Source organism: Falco peregrinus, chromosome 4, assembly GCF_023634155.1.
Source record: "Falco peregrinus isolate bFalPer1 chromosome 4, bFalPer1.pri, whole genome shotgun sequence".
Classification (NCBI taxonomy): domain Eukaryota; kingdom Metazoa; phylum Chordata; class Aves; order Falconiformes; family Falconidae; genus Falco; species Falco peregrinus.
In genome coordinates this window covers 120,968,750-120,987,755 of record NC_073724.1, presented here as the reverse complement: position 1 = coordinate 120,987,755, position 19,006 = coordinate 120,968,750, and the positions used below count along the sequence as shown (strand labels likewise).

The 19,006-nt window shown below is 49.8% G+C and overlaps 2 protein-coding genes across 3 annotated transcripts in view; one reads left to right on the top strand and one right to left on the bottom strand.

Moving 5' to 3' along the window:
- Positions 1–420: 420 nt before the first annotated feature.
- Positions 421–7,291, bottom strand: SERPINH1 (serpin family H member 1). 2 transcript variants are annotated; one of them, XM_055801878.1, is made up of 5 exons: positions 7,146–7,291; positions 3,626–4,242; positions 3,330–3,428; positions 2,694–2,926; positions 421–2,511 (listed from the first exon to the last, which is right to left on the bottom strand). In XM_055801878.1, the coding sequence occupies exons 2-5, from the start codon at positions 4,206–4,208 to the stop codon at positions 2,209–2,211; spliced, it is 1,218 nt and encodes a 405-aa protein (XP_055657853.1). In that variant the 5' UTR covers positions 4,209–4,242; positions 7,146–7,291; the 3' UTR covers positions 421–2,208. The 2 variants fall into 2 exon arrangements, with proteins under 2 accessions (XP_055657853.1, XP_055657852.1); XM_055801877.1 differs by having other exon boundaries at positions 3,626–4,239; positions 7,146–7,272.
- Positions 7,292–12,168: 4,877 nt separating this feature from the next.
- LOC101922861 (glycerophosphodiester phosphodiesterase domain-containing protein 5) overlaps positions 12,169–19,006 on the top strand; it is a 208,475-nt gene continuing 201,637 nt past the window's right edge. The window contains exon 1 of the mRNA XM_055802250.1: positions 12,169–12,292. The gene's annotated coding sequence lies outside the window, so the exon portion shown is untranslated. The remainder of the gene's footprint in view (positions 12,293–19,006) is intronic.

Sequence of the window (19,006 nt, the reverse complement as noted above, 5' to 3'; positions counted from 1 at the left end):
TTTTTCCTGCTGTTCCCTTTTATTAGATCCCAGCTAGAGAAGCTTTGGGTTCTCAGGTCAGGAAGGCTGGTGGTCCCTGTGGCCTCTTCTCATTCCTATGCTACCGTATTTTAACAGTCATTTGCTGCTGTGTTAAACGGCAGGGCAGTGGGTCCTTTACCTGTTAAGTATTAAAGATGCTGGATACTTGCAGTTTCAGGAGAAAGACTCAAAAGTGAAATGAAAAGCTGACCTGCTAATAGTGTTCCTTTCCCACGTCACAGGAATTCATCTGTTGTTGTGTGTTAAAGTGTAATTCTTGTCCATAATTGCCAGATTGAGAAAGGTGTATTGGATTTAAGGGTGGCAAGGAACCCCTTGGCTTTTGTTGAAATGTTTTGTCTCCACCCAAACCCTCCAAGTGACTGTGGCTTCCAGAGGTTCATTGAAAAAGTTTTATTGCAAAATTATACAACTGTCATTGTGTGGTACAAGAACAGGTAATAAAAGCCATCAGACACCTGCATCCATATGATGCAAATTATTCACAATATCACACAGTGTGTTCTTGCTTTGCCCACCCCCTTTACCCACCCCCATCCTCCGTTAACGTGCTAGCCTGTGCGAGTTTCAGTGCACCCATTCACTGGGTAGTGTCTAGCATACACACTGGGCTTTAGGCTTCCTGTGCATTTGGGTACATCCTTGTGGATTGCCACCTGCTTCCCAAGACAGCAGGGAAAGCACCTGGGAATATGATCTGGGAAGAGGCTTAAGGAGAATAATCTCCCATTCCAGCTGGCTTGGATAGGAATTGGGGCGGATGAGCTCGTCTGCAATTGTGTAACCTTACAAACCTGGAGAAGGCATGGTTGGGTCAAACTTGGGAGTGCAAGCTGCTGTATTTTTGCCTGTAGGAAAGCCTAATAAACTTTGGAGTTCTAACTTGGTAAGTGGACATAGTCCTGTGTGTTGTCTGAGAAAATGCAGTATTGGGCTTCTGTGTAGCAACCTGACAGTAAGCACATTGGCAGGGAAATAAAACAAAGCAAAGCAATGCAGTCACTCTCCTTGCTGGTTTTTAAATAACTGGCACTTACATTGTGACACACAGATCTCTCTCATTTCAATAGTTTTGTCATTACTTGCTTTGCGATGTCTTGCAGTGCATAGCAAGGCTTACCTGATGTGCTTCAGTGTTCACAGGATCATATTACTTCTTTAAATGGTGTTAACCCAATGGTATCTTTGAAAGAAGGAGGAAGATAGGAGTAGCCTCCAAGTCTAGGCTGGATCAGGCTGTGAAACTTGCTCATCATCAGACATAAATAAGAGTATAACTATAAATACATTTGTTTTTCAGCATGCCCTTGTCCAGGTCAGCCAACAGGGAGTTAAAGTATCATGGTGGAGAGGATCTTCAGAAAAGGGTCATTAGGAAGTCAGGTAAGGGCAGCTCTAAAGCTTTGTATTTAAACAAAAAAGAGGAAATGAACATGATCCACCTCCCTGTGAGAAGCCAGCAGCAGTCCCTTAGCCTGCTACAACAGGTCACAGCCCTGGTTGTAACTGGGAGAACCTTCACAGCACTGTCTCTTTCCCAGCCCTGTGTGCTGATGCAGAAGCACCAAGAGAGTTCCTCTGTGCCTGCTACAGGATGTTTAATTCCAGATGTTGCCCCCAGAGGGGTGGTGCACAGCTGTTACACACCACTGAAGACAAGAGAGAAGCAAGGAACACTGCAAAGCGACCAGAGCAGCTCTGGTGTGGTGCTGTGTAGCATCAAAGGGGGAGAAAATTAAGTGGCAGAGCTAAATGTGCAGAAGCATTTGAGATGGAAGGGTGGAGAGCCTGTGCCTTTGCAGGGCTGATGGTAGCAGCGAGACGCTTACAGGAGGCTAAACTCGAGTGCAGGGAGGAGCTAGGCGTTAGCCTGAACGTCTTGGCCGAGTATGCCAGCAGCTCAGACAGTGCATGCCCGTTGCCTTCCCCTCCTGGTGACCCTCTTGTGCCAGGCTCCACTGATCCTCTCTGGAGGTGGGTTTGTGCAATAAGTATTTTGGGGTGAGGTAAAGTGTATGCTGGTTTCTCATCACAATGCACCCTGGTCTGAATAGCACCCATAGTTCGAGAAGGATACAAAATAGTGTTTCCCCTTTTTTGAAATCCCCCGCTAAAAACACACAAACCAAAGCTCTGGGAAAAAAACCCACCACCCTAACAACCTAACTACAACTCATCACGCATCTTGTCTCCTTTGGGCCTCACGAGCCTGCCAATGAAGAGAATTGAGTTGGTTTTACTGTCCTTGATCATGAAGATGAAGGGGTGGTCAGCATAGAAGAGCTTGGGGTTCCTCATCTCCTCTCGGCCATAGATGTCGGCATCATAGGGGTTTCCTTCAGTGTCCCATTCAAGAGCAGCAGCGTGGAAGACATTGGATAGGTAAAGGTCTTTCTTGCCAGAGATTTTTGACAAGTCAGCCTTGGTTTTGTCAATGGCTTCTGTCAGGCCCAGATCAGCCAAGTGTTTCTAGGAGGAGAAAAGAGGTCAGCAACCCTCCCAGAGATGACACTGCGCAATCCTTTCCAGCCATGGTTAGACTAGCCACTGGAAAAAGGATGATGGGCACAGATAACCTGTCTTCCTGCTCTCTTCCCTCCCACTCCAAAGAACTGTAATGCCCCACTGTTTTCTTTAAGGACTTTCTTTACCTGAAGGTCATGGCTGACTTCCAGGATGACTTTAGGCAGTGAGATGGCCACTGATCTCTTCTTCATCTTGCCAGCCCAGGCCTTCAGCTGCTCCCTGGTCAGCAGTTTCTCAACCCGCTCCAGAGGCTCCACATGGTTTGGCATGATAAAAATCATGCTGGAGAGCTTGTGAGCAAGTGGCATCTCTACCACCTGGAGCTTCTCTGTCTCATCATCATAGTAATTGTAGAGACCTTGAAATCAGAAGCAGGAAATGGTGAGGTGTGGAATAGAGGCAAAGCTACCCACAACCTTGTGAATTCACCCTGGACTTTCCCCAACCAGCAAGCGAAGTGAGTCTGAATGCTGTTTTGGGAACTGGTCCAGCGCTATTGGAGCTGGCAAGAACTCAAAACTGCAGCTCCTATTTGCGTGATGAGCTAGGATTTATTCCTAACAGCCAAGTACCCAATAGTAAACGTGGATTCTCTCTGTTCAGAGGGACCGAGTCAGCAGAACAAGCGCAGCGTGCTTTGTTCTTTCTCGCTAATAAGTGAGGCAAAACAATCTTGGAAGCAGCTAGTGGAAAACCGGGTAATGGAGCAGCAGTGAGCGTACCTTCGGTTGGTCTTGACATGGGGCAGGTTTGCAACTTACCGGTGCGATGCATCATGGGGACTCCCACAGTGTAGGAACGGGTCACCATGAAGCCACGGTTGTCCACCATCTTATGATGGAACTTCTCATCCCAGTGAGCTACAGGAGAGAGAAATTCAGCTTGTAAGAAAAGGGAATGGGTAGTAGTTTCAATGCGCAGCTCCCAGCTGCATGCTCTGAAAAAGAGCATGCCTCCAGTGGGCCTAGGATTAGTTCAGCTTCCAATTTGGGCTGTTCTGTATTGGCTCAGGCCAAGTTTTGGGTCACTTATATCAAGAACTGAAGGTGGAACTTACGCTTGAAGAACATGGCATTGACAATGAGAGCTCCATCAGTTTTCTCAACATCTTTTGTGACCTCTGGGAGTTTCCCATCTGTGGTCTGTGCTGCCCACTCGTTAATGGATTTCAGGGCGCTCCTCTTGTCTCGAAAGTTGATCTTGGAATGCTCGTAGTTGTAGTGTTTCTTGCTGTTCTTCACAAAGTCATCAGCAAAGTTGATGGAGGCGGGGCCGTACAAGCGGTTGCCAATCTTCCAGGTGACATTGCGGGCTGTGCTGTTGCTGACCTCGTTAAGGAGCTCAGACAACCCGCTGTGCACGTAGTCATCATTCAACTTGTCTGCGCTGAGCACTGCCTTGGCTTGGGAGGCAGTTGTGGCCTTGCCCCCAAGGGACACGAGGCCAAGAGAAGAGGCCACGACCACAGGGGACAGCAGGATGTTCTCCATATTCTTGTCTTTTGCCATGGCATGGTAGAGGTTGAAGGCCAGTGTTGTGCTTCGGTCAGCCAGCGTTGTTGCCTTGTCACTCAGCTTCCTGTCCTCCGAGGGCACGGCTGCAGCGAGGCCGCAGAGAGCAAACACCAGAATAATCCACATGGCTTTGGCAGCACCGGACGCCTCTGAGGACCTGCTGGGGGGCAAGAAGAGCTCACCATCAGCATGATTCAAGCCTTTCCTGGAGTGTTCAGAGATCCCAGGGGCTCTTCCAGGGAAACCCACTCCTGTGCTCCAGTGAGAGCCACAGCATCTGCATTAAGGTTTCACTTGGGGTGCAACAATGCCAAGTCTGTGCTGGGCTCTTTCCCTGAGCAACAATTAATCTTCAAGAGGCCAGGCTGCACTCTGGCATGCAGAGCCTGTGCGTTTTGAATGAAAGCTGCTTTTTTTTAAGCAATTTTACTATGTTACTACGTGCTTATGTACAGTAAATGATTTAAGGAGGGGCCAGGGACTGGAAGCAACACACATTTCTCATACAATTTCAGTAGGACATGGGGGAATGTCTTTAAACTGAAAGAGGGCAGATTCAGATTAGGTATAAGAAAGAAATTCTGCACTTTGAGGGTGATGAGACATGGGAACAGGTTGCCCAGAGCAGCTGTGGGTGCCCCATCCCTGGCAGGGCTCAAGGCCAGGCTGGACGGGGCTGGGAGCAGCCTGGGCTGGGGGGAGGGGGCCCTGCCCCTGGCGGGGGGGCGGGACTGGCTGGTCTTGAAGGTCCCTTCCAGCCCAAACCCTTCTGTGATTCTCTCCTCAGAGCAGAAAGTCAAGCCTCCGCCCTGTCAGGGAAAGCTAAAAGTGGAATGTTTCTGCTGCCCAGGGACCACATAGCACGGTGCTGCCTGTCGATCCAGGGGCTACTGCAGTCAGTGTATGGCAGGGCTCATCCTGCCGGGGGACCTCAGCCCGGTACCCAGATGCTCAGCTCTCTAGACACTAGATGGAGCACAGGAGCTTCCATTCCACCAAGCTTAAGCCGGAGAAGCCCCTCGAGAAGATCCAACCAACCCTCTCAGTTCAGCTCTGTTTGACTTTGGTTTGCCTGTACAGCCCTGCCAGGGGGGTACTGGGGCAGAGGAAGGTGGTGGACCCCTTCCCCCCCTAGCAGAGCCCCCTCCCAATAGGTTCATGCATTAGGTAGGTGCACCCATGGCCCAGTGAGGGCTCAGAGCTACTAGCTCTTGATAAATCTGCAGACTGATCAGTCTTAAATGCTATGTCTCAAAGCTCTTTGGAGCTCATCCCACCTGCCTCCAGGGCTATAACCTGTCCACAGACCTTCCCTCCCTCCTGACTTCACACTGCTTGCAGCAAACCTTCCTGATGGCAGATCCTCAGGGCTTAAATTCCACCTTCACACCCACAGTGAGCTTTTGGGTGAGCTTTTCCTTGACAGGCTGCATCATGTCCAAGGTTACAGTGACGTTTTGGACCTTGGTCCTCTCCTGCCCTGCTCCTGGCCAGCCTCAGAAGCTGCTGCTTGCATTGGGAGACAGGAAAAGGCTGCAACGGGGCAGCTTCAGGGTTAAAGCAAACAGAGCAGGAAGCGAAGGGCCCGCTGGGATTACATATGGAAGGAAACATGCACACAGCCCGAAGCAAAGGGAATGCGCAGTTGCACCAGGGTTCCTTTGCCAGAGTGGGACTTACGTAGCCTCAGAGAAGGAGGCAATTTTTATCCTAAAATCCTTTTAGGAGTAGGACTCCATTGGAAGAGCCATCCCAGCTACTTAGGAGCAAAGACTTGTGCAACAGGCTCAAAACTGCCCTTGTCACACTTTTTAAGGTGCAGACAGGATTGGGTGCAGCAAGCATTTAAAATCTGAGGGTTTTGGGGTTTTTTTTTTTCTTCCCTTTTATTTCTAAAGATACCTTGAAACTGTTTCATAGTGAGGTCAACGTTTGCCTTTTTCATTCTGAAAGAAAACAGATACATGGAGTAGTTCTCTTGTGAGCAACGGGCTGCCCACGCCACTTACATCCTCAGCTTAAAAAAGGTTCATTACTTCAGAGACTGGTGAGAAGTTTGGCCGGGTGCGCTGGGCTGTGATGAGTGACGCAGCCTGCAGCAGCAGGACAGAGAAATTTTGCCCATCCTTGGATTATGGCCGAGATTATTGGTGAATTCATAAAGCAAGGTGAAAATCAAGAGGGAATCTAGAAGAATGGCGCAGCCAGTAACATCCTCTCTTGCATTTGTACGGCCCAGCCCTGCAAGGGGCCGCCCCACGCCAACGTGGCATTCCACAGACCTCCTCGGGGCTGTGGGGACCCGCTCTTTGGCAGGGTTTCGAGGTGCCATCATCCACGACAGCCAGCCGGAGGCACGCACCCCTTCGAGGGCTTATTTCTCCTGTGACCAAGTAGCAAAGCCACAGGACGGAGGCAATGCAAGCAAAAGGCCGTCTCCATGTCAGCAGCGGGCCGCGACACTTTGTTAAGGCAGGCAGGACAGGGTTAGTCAGTCTCGTTGCAGGGAGAAGAGCTCTGCCCCCTGCGCTGGGCTGGTGCCCAGGATCCCGAAGGCTCCCAGGCTGGGCAGGAGCAGGGGCTGGAGGATTTTCTCGGCCAGGGCTGCTCCGGGATGACTTGGACCAAGTTGGTGCTGCTTTTACCCTCCTCTCGTCTTTCTTTACCCCCTGTAAGTTTCTCCTGGGTGTAAAAACCAGGATGCAGTTTCACCGCGACAATCTCTAGCAAACTGGAGGTGGCGGGGAGAGGGATCATCTCACATCTTTTCTCAAAAAACAGACCCAGCTTGTGGGACGGTCTGTACCGTACCCATATCCCCCACATCAACCCACCCCGCTGCAACCCTCCTCCCCCTGCAACCCCCTTCCCCCCCCCGTGCAATACCCCCACCCCGACCTCCCTGCCCTGTGGGGCCAGCCAGGAGCATGCAAGACCCCAAAGTAACACTCGGCCTGCTGCAGCCTTAGCTTGGCCGCATCCCAGCCTGGTGGTGGTCTGGGGGTCCTGCGAGCCCAGGCTGCCCTGCACCGCCCCCCCCCCCCCACCCCCGCGTCCCCTTACCTGCGGCGCTGCGAGCCGGGGCGCTGCTCTGCTGGGCTCCCCTGTGCACCTCCCGGTCCCGTGGAGGGGGTATATAAGGGGCAGGCGAGAAACTTCTGGAAAGTTGGGAAAAACCTCTCAAAACCGCCTGGGGAGGGAGAGGAAGGGGAGGATCCGATCCAGCTCTCCCGGCCTGCCGCCAATGGCAGGGAGCGCCCGGCCCCGCTGCTGCTGCTGCTGCAAGGGGGGGCCGGGGGGCCGCGGGGTCCCTCCTTCTGCCGGAGCTGCCTCGCCGCCGGGCCTTGCAGCAGCAGGACAGGACCCTCTCCCTAGTCAAACCCGTGCTTTTGCATGTTTACGGGGCAGCGGCCCATCTCACTCCCTGCCTCCCCCCGCCCCCCGGAGGCTGGGTGGTTGTTGGCATGTCAGGTGGGTGATTTATTTATTTTTTCCGGGGTGCCATCCTCCATGAAGTCAAGGATGTTGCAAAGTGCTTCAGCCACAACCACAGCAGTCGCAGGCAGCGCATGTTTAACATCTGTACCTGGTTCAAGCCACATCTTGCCATCCGAAATGCCCCCCTGCCCCCTCCCCCACCCACCCCCACCCCCTCCCGCCGGCTCAGGGGTACCCAAGGGGACCTGCATTCGCCTTGCAGGGACCCAATGGCTGAGTTACAGGTGGCTGGAGAGCTTCTTTGTATTGCTGTATCCCAGAGACTGGTTTTTCATCCATCTCCCCACCTGTGCCTAACACCCATCTCTCCCTTTCCCCAGCAGCTGGGCTGATGGAGTGGTGAACCTCTTACCCATCAATTCTTCCATACTTCCAAATTCCCCCCTGTGCTGTAGGTGCGAGATGAGCAGGGCAGTTGGGGTCTGTTCTTTGTTGTAGTGTAACACAGTGGCAAAATCCTCATGTCTGGCAAACTCACGCAATTTAGAAAAGCATTATGGTAGCAGATATCCACAGCCCCCACAGGAACGGTGAAGGAGTTAAATGCCCGTGCTGCCTGGTGCCAGACTGCCTTGGCCAGAGGGCTTACAGCAAAGTTATGTGCCATAGGGAAGTTTCTGCGCTGAGTCACGAGTATTGAACACCACTTGGTTTCAACCCTGTCACAATTTAAGATAGCATGGGATTTTTTTTAACAGCAATCTGGGAAATAATGATATGCTAGGTACCACCCAGTAATTAAGCACCATTCTCATTGACATTTACCATGTTACCAGAACGATGCTGCATCATTCTGTTTTTTAACTGATGTCTCTGTCTTCCCTTGCTCCTAATCACCGTGTAATTTCATTTCCCTGCCCTGGTTTTGGCTCTGCAAGTTTCTCGGCTTCCCTCAGAAGACAGGGGGTCTCTGCGGGTTGCTGTCTCTTGTTGCTATAGTAGAAAACAGCACCTGATTTTTGTCTTCTGGCTTTGAATATTCTACTCTCAGACCTGGGTTGTCTTGCAAGCACCTTGCATCAGGATCACCTCATCTTTCCACTGTCTGTTCCACTGCATGACACCAGTCCACTGATCGTAGAAGATGGCATCAGAAAGCAACATTTTTCTTCTGTCTAAACCATTCAGATGATGCTATGTGAATAGATACTCCACACCTCAAATGAGGGGAGGTCTTTCAGCCCTCCCTGTACAAAATTTTCCACCACCTGCAATAACACAGTGTTTCTATGATGATTTCGCTCACAGCACAGTTTGCAGCAACAAGACCTTAATAACAGCAGTAGCAGATAACGGGAAGTTTGTTCTGGTCACTGGGTGTTTGCTTCTGGCGGTGAGAAAGATTATGCCATTCATCCATTCCCAATAGCCTTTATTATGGCTGAATTGATCCATGCGATGTCATTTGCACGAAAGCTATTACAGGGGAAAAGTGCCAAGGGGTCTCACTCAGTGGGTGACCTTTTGGGTGCCGAGCATGAAGACCTTTCGGGTGCCTGAAGGCTCCTATCTTTCTGTGAGTTGTTTACTTTTGGGTTTGGGGTTTTTTTTGCTTTTTCAGTGGTGTGTGTGTGGAGAAGGAAATACCTGAACAAAACACATTTCCAGCTGCCATCTTCCCTGGGCATTTTGCATTCAAGCAGGTACCTTACGCTGCAGTCTTTAATGATAACGGTCCTAATGGCTTCACAGCAGTGATGTTCAGAGATCCACTGCCTTCTGGGAGGGAATTGGTGGGAAAGAGGTTTGAAGTACCTTAAGCATCGTATTTTTGGTGTTCACTAGTGTATATATTTGGAGCAGTTTTCCTGGCTTTGTGTCTGCATAAATGACTAGAATGTGGCCCCGGGGTTTTTATAGCACAATCTTTGCTTTATTACTACATTGCTATAATAAAAGATGAATTTGTGGATAGCAAGCAGTCAAGACACAGGTGAAATGTTACTGGTATGTACCAGCTGAGAAATGAGAAAACCTCCTTTAAAATTTCAGTGTCAGCTGGTTTTCTCTGCCAAGCTCTGAATTGCTCCACCTTCAAACCCTTCTGTGTAATCACTTCCCATATAAGAATTTTTTTTCTTCTTAGTGAAATTTAATATAAACTCTAAAACTTTTAATCTTGATCTCTTTCAATGCCTCCCAGAACCAAACTCCTTTGACACAAGTACAGGGCTCTGTGCTTCAGTCCTTTTAAATGGCTTTGCCTCAATAACGAGTATCAGGAGTTCAATTAATATAGTTATTTGTGTTTGAGGACAGGCAGCCCTGCATAAAGATATTTCAAATTTTTGCCTGACTTTTGGATCCAACCTATTCCTGCTCTTGCAAACTGCTCCATGCTACTAATTCATCTCCCCAGACAACACAATCCTGAGCGCATCACTGTAAGACAGCCACAATAAATCTGCAGGATGTTAGGATGTGTAGAAAACGAGTAAATTCTACCAAAATGTCAGCAATCAGCTTAATCTTGACCATGAACGCTTTTTCCAGGGCAAAAGTATTAGGAATCGGGCTGATCTGCATTGCAGGGGGAGATTTCTTTTGCCTTTGAGTGATTTCCAAGTGCAGTTGGACTTTGCAGGCGTTCTGGCTAGCATTCCCTGCCTCCACAGTGCCACGTAGGAGATCCTACAGCAGTGGGATGGGGGGAGAGGACCGGGAGGGGGGAGCGATACTGGGAGTTGCCTTCTTCCGTCTTCTCTGCTCCTTTAATGAGAGGGCCCAGCTGCCAAAAGACACATCTACTTCTCCAGCACAGCTCCTCCCCTCCAGCTGCACAGCTTTAAAACACACTTGCTCGTAGGGCAAAACTTGAATTTCTTTCGTTGCAAGTTAATTGAAGTGCGGTTATGCTCCCTGGGGAGCCTTTGGATTTAGGGGACTGCAGATCTACTAAGCTATAACATACTTTAATATAACAAAAACACAAACAGTTTGTGATATGGGTCTGATCCTCTGCACTCTGACAAAGTAGATGAGATTTGCAGCCTGTTGTCCCAGGGCCTGTGCCGGGCGTGGGGGAGCTGCTGGGGTGTAGGACAGTGAAATCTGGCTGGTACTGGGACTCCTACACCCAGCTGTGCGGTAAACAACCCATGCCCAGACATAAAACATCTGAAGTGATGCTGTCGTGGTTGTTTGGCTTGTCTTATTTAAAGCAGTGTTACTAATTCACTTGATTATATATTAAAGGAGCACTTTATTTCTACAAAAGCCAACAAAAGCAAACACTGCAGTCTAACAGGCTCTTTGGACAGAACTTTTAAAATATAAACTCCAGCAGCTTTGCACGTTCATCCTTTCCCGTAGGCTGCAGTGACCCAGCAGACTGACCCTTGTTTTCCTGTGTCAGTGACAGAGTCTGTCATCTTCTAAGCTGCCATGAAGCAGTGCTGGTGCTGGATTTCTGCTTTCCAGGATCAAGCATGGTCTGTAGCAAGGATAGCAGTGAAGGCAATTTGTAGAACAGATACTTAGTCCTTTCTTGTAACTCTCAACTTTAATGGGGCAGGAAATTAAGGCTGTTCACCAGATCCTACAGTTAAGAGCATGGAGCTAGGTAGAAGCTAGCAGGCGATGATTTTAAAAGAGATCTTAGGCCGTTCTTTTTCATGCAGTTGCAGCCACAGGAGGCAGATGGGATCTAATCTAAAAGGATTAGAGAAAGTAGACTAATTAGTTCAAGAAGTAGATATTAATGGGGTTGTACGCTGAACATCCCTAATCCAACAGGTCTGGGTGCTGGGGTCGCACAAGTGCAGTGGACCACAGGCAAGCTGGAACCAGTTGCTTGCCCTAAAGGTGCTTGGCTCTTGCATGGCTGTTGGTGGAGCAGAGCTAGAAGAACCACTCTGGCCTAGCAGGACATTTTGTATGTCCTTCTGAGCCTCAGAGTTTATAAGCCTCACTTCTTCTTCCAAGTAACTCAATTACCTTGGGTTTCTCTGTGCTAGAGATGAGTAAGGCAGGGATGCTCAGAGCCAGCATGAGAGGCCATCCTGAGGTGCTGAACATCTCTTGGAGGGAGCGGAGCACATGGCAGGATTAGCTCTTGGAGGATTAAAAACCATGGGACCTGCAAAGATCACAGGGGGGGCAGCAAAGGTAATACTGATCCTCTTTGCAGCCTGAACCTTGAATGCATCTAGTCTTCCTGCAGAGGATGCAACAAGTCTGGGAGACTCCCTGATACAGTCAAATTCCTGAACCTGCATGTCCCTGTTGTGTCTCCCATCTTGGTGACAGCATTATTTCACCTGCCTGCAAGGGTGAGACAAAGGCAGCGCTGATGTGAATGCTCCCCTGCCTCTGCACCACTTCTTGCTTCTCCTGCCTGCATCTGCTGGGCATCTTTTTCTCACCTAATGAGTAGGAATGGACAGAGAAGGTGAATCAGCCTTAAGAGAACCTGCCTTAGGTCAGGTCAAACCTTCTTAAATCAGTTCAGCTCGCCCCAGACCATTTCTCAGAGTTTCCCAGGGTAGCCCCAGGAGCAATGTTATCACTGATTCATCTGGGATTGCTGAGGAACTTGCATGTGTCTCAGTTTCATCAGCCAAATCTCTCCCCAAACCAGAGCAAACAAGGTCTGGATGGAGCCTGGAAGCAGCCGTGGTTGATGGAGGGATCCAACCTGAGGTCATCTCTCAGAGCTGTGTGAGGAGCCCTGGGAGCAGGGGACGACGCAGCCAGCATGACTTCAGTCTCAGGTGAGTTCCCAGTAGCACTCAAACACCATGGCCTCACCTCTGGGCATGTCAAGCATGTGTTGGGTGAGGGCTTCCCCATCCAGAGCTAGGAATCACCTAGAGCTAGAACCACCTGGTTCTCTGGGTACCCAGATGCAAAGGCTTTGGGGGGGATTCTGCCTCTCTGCTCAGCTCAAGGGCAAGTTCAGGGTTGATGCTTTAATTTTTCCCTTGCAACGTCCTCCTTTACCACTCTGAACTCATTCATGCAGCTCAAGGCGTCACAGAGTGATGGTTTTCCAGGCAGCGATGTCTCGGACTTGAGCAGAATCGCAGCCCTTTTCTCCCACTCTGGCTTGCAGCCGTGACCGGATCCCAGTTTGGTTGGAGCTGGAAACAACCCGCTTTATCTGAATAGACGGCACACAAAGGATGGCAGTGAAGCTGAAAGGCTGAGTGTCCTGTGGATCTGTGCACTGGCCTGTCTGGTCTGCAGCAGTGATGAGCCAAACTCATCTCTGCTAGCCTGCTGTGCCCAGAGCTGGGGATGCCAGCCCCTGGCTTTCTGGGAGGTCACAGGGTGGGTTTATATGCCCTGAAGGTGCAAATTCTGCGTATGGATGTGCAAATTCTCTGTAAAGCGTCAGCTTTTGCTTCTTCAGCAGATGTGATGAAGGAGAAAAAGAAAGAGGAAAAAAACTGTGATTGCCCTGGAGGGGAGCGAATTCTCTATCCGTGGTATCACACAGGTATGCCGTGATGCATGAACAAGAAAGGACAGGCTAGCAAGGCCACAGCTGCAGCTTTCCCACAGGGCACAGAGGAGAGAGACTCCCTTGATCCCATTTCGTAATCCCTGTTTAATACTGCCAGAGAAAGGTTCAAAATCCACAGGGTCTCCAGCCAACACGTTGAGGCGGGGGGAGGAATTCCTCTGGTGCTCTCGGGTGGAAAGAATGACATCTGTGTGGCCTCGGCAGAGGTCCAGCATGGGTGATGGCAGGTCAGATTGCAAACCCCTGCAGGAGCTGGGATGTGAGGGGAGTAGATGGGGTCCCTGTGGACAGCTCAGGGGCAGTTTGCTGTCCCTGGGTGACAAGCTGGGAGGACACACGTGCCTGCCAGGTCCCATGCTCTCTCTACACTGATACAGGAGCTCTGGTTTAGGGTTGTGGGAAACCAACAGGACTCAGGACTCTGGGGTGCCCTTCCCAGGCTGGCTGGGTGACTGCCTTGGACTGGTAATAAGCACTCCTTACCCCCTCCCTTCTGCCGTGCACTGACCAGGACCATCTGGATCCACCCAAAAGTTAACTGAAAGAAAAAGACGGTGGTTAGTTTTTCAGCCACGTCAGCCCCCACAAACGCCAGGGCCATCTCAAGGGCAGGCTGCGAGAGCAGGGTGAAACCAGTGATTTGGGATGCTGGAACTTCAGTTTCCCCACTGCGAGGAGCCTGAGACACAGGCAGCAAGGAGCGTGCCATTTCCCGTTTTGGATCCCTTATGATAAAATATGAACAGAGAAGGCCCAGGAACGCGGAGGTTGGTCTGCTCAGAGTTGTGCACGGAGTGGGGCTGCGAGAGGGAATCTCTGATGTCTCTTTAAACGCTGAGCTCCTATCTGCTGTGATGTTAAAGCTCTTCCTGGCCGTCTGCTGTAGGCCTCTTGTAAGGAAACAGGATATAAAAGGAAACCATTTGTTCTGGAGCCAGCTGAGGGAACAGAAACGCCCCTACAACCGACCCTTGCTTGGAGAGAAATCCTCCACCAGCCAATCTTCTGCTTCCAGCACAGAGCTGCGCTGGGGTGGGTTCAGCGTGTGCACGCCTGTGCAGACGTGTGCACATGTGTGCATGCCTGCTTGTGTGTAATCACACAAGTTACACAACTGCTTGTCTCACCAGTCTTATCGGTGTCCCTCAAAGTGGTGATGTTGTTGGAAATTAGGTCCCCAACAAGCTGAGCTGCAAAACTGCCACTGTTGATACCACTGGGATGCAGGGGCTGAATGCAGGACAGGGCTGGGGCTGGTGGTTTTGCGTTGTTGTGGACTTCAGGGTGCTTGATGCAGCAGTTTTAAGGCAGGAAAGGAGGAGGGGAGAGCTGAAGCTGAGGAAAGACATGGTGGGCTCGGCACCCCCCCTGCACTGGGCACCAGTCCAGCAGGAGCAAATTGCATGTGCATTTCTCATCACCCACATGCTGCGGATATGTAAGCAAAGGGATGCTTAGGAAGGGGCTTGGCAGCCTCTTTCTCTTTTCTGCTCTAGAGAGGCAAAAGAAAAGCTGCTCAGAGAGATACAACAGGAGAAGGGGCTTCATCCTTCCCAGCATCCAGGGACCACTGGCTCTTGGTTGCCCCAACCCTGGTGACCTTGTGCTGGTCTGGTGGGACCAAACCAGTTTGTGTCTAGATCTGAGTTGCTGTGTCTTTGCTTGGGATGCCAGAATGCACCCACATGGGAGGCAAGTGTCACACCTGTCGGGTCCCTTCATGTAGATCCAAATTGGGTCAGTTTGTGGCAACTTGTGGCAGTTTAGGATGTGTCTGCAAAGGGCCAAGACCAGTCTCCAAGGCAAGGGGGCCAGCTGGTGGGACCATGCATTGATCAGAACAGAGGTAAGGTATTTGAGGGTTTCTTTGATCTCTGTCATAAACGTGGTTAAGCTCGAGTGAAAGTTACCCAGCTGAACTTAGTTTGGCCTTTCAGGCTTTTTAGTGCTTTTTTGCAGCTTTAATGCCACTTCTGATGTCATTTAGCAGTGCATGATAGATACATAGTGTCACACGTACTGTTTAATATGTTTAAGCACATATTTCTCTGTCTGAAGTTTCTTATATCCCACGATACTTGTTCTGCATGTGGGACCCTTAGCAAAAAGGGATGTCTTTTGTATGTTCCCATGCGTTAAAAACCACAATGCTACGCTTAGCCTAAATACTCCTGCCTGTTTAAAAGATGCCAGCAGAGAATTGCAGGGTGTATTTCCTAGCCACTGTATAGATTTTCAGTGAAAACTTGGCAGAAAAGAGGTGGCAGGGAGGATTTCTGGAATGTTCAAGGAGCCCACATGATGCAACATTAATGCATTCTTGCAGAGCGATGCCTGCTAGTGTAATCTTTAGAAGGGGTTGCTAGCATTTTTCTCCAGATGTCAACAGGCTGCATCCACACGTTAAAGACTTTCCCAGGGTCAGATCTCTGTCCTGCCAGAGTGCCGGTGTTAGTGCTGCTGGTATGCAGAGCCACATTCATGTGTCAGGGAGAGTTATGTTAATTTTAGAAGCAAAAGACACTGTTAGATTTCCATTTTCTTTCTTTTAGAACTTGCAGGCAGGGATGAAAGTTGCCAGTCATCCAGTGAACTTTTCTCTATTTCCCATTTTAGAATTAATCACAGCTGGTGCAGGCTTCACTGAAATCACAAAAAAACACATCCAGCTGTTGCAAACAGTTCTTCTTTGCTTCTTCTTCGCAAATTGCCCTCTGGCCATTGAACACAGCAAGTCTTGCAGGGTTTAAGCTGTGCCTGTGGCTGAGTCTTGTTACACTCAGCTGGTGTCCTGGCCATCGGGAACCTGAAGGCTTTGGCAGGTAACTGGGATGGGATGGAGGGGGTAGAAATGCCTTTTGGCTGTTCCTGTAGCTATATTAGCTACTCTGGGCATTGGCAGCAGTTACTGTAGTAAACATACCCTGGCCTTCGTCTCTCTCTTGCATCATTGCATAGACCAGGGGTTATATTCATTCATAACACACTGATGCAGATGTTGCTATGACCCCTGTATTGCTAACAGAAGTGTTTAATCTTAGAAAGGCTTTTTTCCTGGTCTTCCCAAATGCGTCTAGAAACTCACAGTAGTTGTGGAAATAGTCAGGCACTCAGGAGACGTCTGTGGCTGTGTTGCTGCAGTAAGAATAGCAAATACAGATCCTGGAGCAGGGGAAGCTCTGTAGCTGTTCAATGGGAGATGGCCACGGTGATGCAGGGCTCGGCATCTGCGAGCTGAGTCACAGCAAGGGAAGATCTGACTCATCACATCAGATCTGCATCTGCAGATGTCCAAGCATTTTAGGAAGCTGGGCAAGGCTGAGTGTCTTAGCTTAAGACAAGGAGACTGAGGCACAGAGAGCAAGTCTGGGGCAGAACCAGAGCCAGGCTTCCTGCACCACTGGTTTGTGCTGTTTTCCTTCTCCAAAAGGATGCTGAGTACTTTATAGGGAGTCACGGAGGCATCTTCTCATTCCCTGGACAGGTAATCTGCCTGGAGGGATGGTACCCTGGGATGTCAAGCTGCTCTTTGCCAGCTGTACTGAAGCAGGGCAGAGCCCTTGCAATTACCCCAGCTCAGATCTCATCCAACAGAGCTGGACCTCATGGCCAGGCAGGATGCATGGTCCTCACAGCCACAGAGCAGCCCTCTGTGTCCTTGTTTTCTCTCCCTGCTTCTGGTTAGTCTGCCATAAACCACAGGCAGAAACAAGTCTTGCTTTGTGTCTTTGTAGGCCCTAGCACCGTGGGACCATGATCGATGACCCTTCTCCAATGTGGATGCCCAAATTTTGCTTTAAGCAAGGGGCTGTCTGTTTCCCACAGTGGGAAGAGATGCACAAACTGCCTCTCTTTGCACCTCCAGCTACAGGGCTGCCCAAAGGCAGCTGCGTTCATGCTCTTGGCTCAACACACAGCAAATTAAACATTTCTGCGCAGCACCCGGGACTTGACAGGCCATTTCCAACACTGGAGGAGGCATTGGTGCTGATGAATTTGGTTTTGCACACAAGGTCTCTTGTTCAGTGTGGGGCAGAGGTGGTTGGGCAAGCGTGGGAGAGGTAGGGTGGGAGGATTAGGTGAATGAGAACCATTGTTTCGTTCCTGATTACCTTCAGGGGGACACTGGATGTTTACCAGCCATGCACAAACAGCTTGAATTTAGTCTTTAAAATCATTTGCACTTCGGGACTCTGTTGGCTTTGACAGCAAGACCTGTATCCCCCTGTGATCACTCCAGGTTTGGTACCCAGGGGCATGCTGTGGTTAGAAAGACACATATGAATCAAAGCCTCTTACAGCTGCCCTTCTTCTCTCCTGCATGGGTCTGGCTCAGCCCCATCCAGTTGGAATTTATTTCAAGCTCATTTGCTGCCCGAACATGGAGCAAAAGCAGCAAAGAATGATAGGCAGCTTCCGAGCTTTGAATAGTTCAGGATGAGAATCAAGGGGTGCAGTTTATTTAAAGGGAAACACTCAAATCCTAAACTTTGAAGGCCACAGGTATCTGTTGGATATGGCAATACCCAGCTGTGGTTATTGTTGACTGCAGTTTCCAATGGCAAAGCTGTGTGCTGGACATGCAAAATCACGGAGAAACTGTAATTTGTACATTGTACGGTTTGTAATCAAGCCAAATTTGCTTCCAGGTGGAGACAGCTGGAAGATCTCCAGATCCCAAATGCCAGTTTATTTTCAAGCCCATAAATGGTTCCCGCCCCAGCAGCCTCCCTTGGTGCTGTGTCTGCGAGCTGTAACCCACCTAGCAAGCACTCCCTTCACCATCCTTTTCTAGGAGAGCTCTCTGGCACCAATTCAGACACCCAGCATCCACATGGGAACCTGCAGTGGCATGGGAATCTGTTTTCTCAGTGAACACATTTGTGCTGAGGGGTTTGCAGAGTAAAATGCAGAACATTTGGTGTCTCCTCTTTACCTTGATTCATGCATAGCCTCCAATGCCACATTTCCAGGCTTGATTTCACATTTTTTCAGGAATCACCCATGAATATCTCCATTTTTTTCTTCCTGCTTGTTTTTACGTTTCAACCTTTAAAGTTTATTTTTAACCCTTTCTCATTCTCTGTCTGGACACAAATGCAGGAGTTAAAAGCCATTTCTCCATCTCTTCCATAGACCCTGCACCTCTGCTTTGAGCATGTGTCTGTGGTGGGACTCCTAGGACAAACTTTCCACGTAGCCACTAGTAGGGGATAATTCACAGTGAGGGCATGTTGGGCCATGACTTTCACTTTGGTTAACATATCTAAAGGTCTTAGAATCTTTCAAGCACCTAAATTAAATGCGTGGGTCTCTCCCAAGAGATGGGAACCTCATGAGATGAATCTAGGTCCTTCTTCAGACCATGGAGGGAGTCTGAGATCAAGTCTTATGTTAGAGCACATGTAGACCCTCTTTCTAGGCTTGACCTCCAGCTGCTAATCCACCTCTTGGCTGGATTGCAATGGTGCATCTCAGGATGTCTGAAGTCTGGGAGCATTGTACACCTGGAGAATTCATATCAGCAGCTCTTAGGGAGTGACCGTCGAATGCCAGGGAACATCTTACGGTGGAGTGAAAATTGAGGCTTGCTTGACACTGACCTTTCCTTTATCCTAGTGCCCATCAGGGGTGGGCATTTGGTACAGCCAAGCTGTGAGAGGGGCATGTTTTCCCCACCCCTGATGAGACTCCACAAGCACCTGCATCACACCAAGCCTGGTGGGATTGCTCACCCTATTCCTCCATTATTCCCATGCCACCTTCACTCTTCTTTACACCGTGTTCTGTTCATGCAAACCCAGGGGTAATCAGCTTATGAGCTGATTTGATTGTGTATTACTCAGTTGTTGCTGATGTTAGGAAGTGCAGGCAGATGACTGGGTTGCCTGTGTATCTTAACGGCTGGTGAGTGGGTCTCAATTCTCCTGTGGCATCACCATCACACGGTCACCCTGGG

Bases quoted from the DNA above. Each gene is read 5' to 3' on its own strand.
- SERPINH1 (XM_055801878.1), bottom strand. From the start codon at position 4,208: ATGTGGATTATTCTGGTGTTTGCTCTCTGCGGCCTCGCTGCAGCCGTG. The intron at 3,429-3,625 runs GTAAGTTCCACC...TCTCTCCTGTAG, and splicing joins CAATGCCATGTTCTTCAAGC to CTCACTGGGATGAGAAGTTC. The intron at 2,927-3,329 runs GTAAGTTGCAAA...TCTGATTTCAAG, and splicing joins CCCCATGATGCATCGCACCG to GTCTCTACAATTACTATGAT.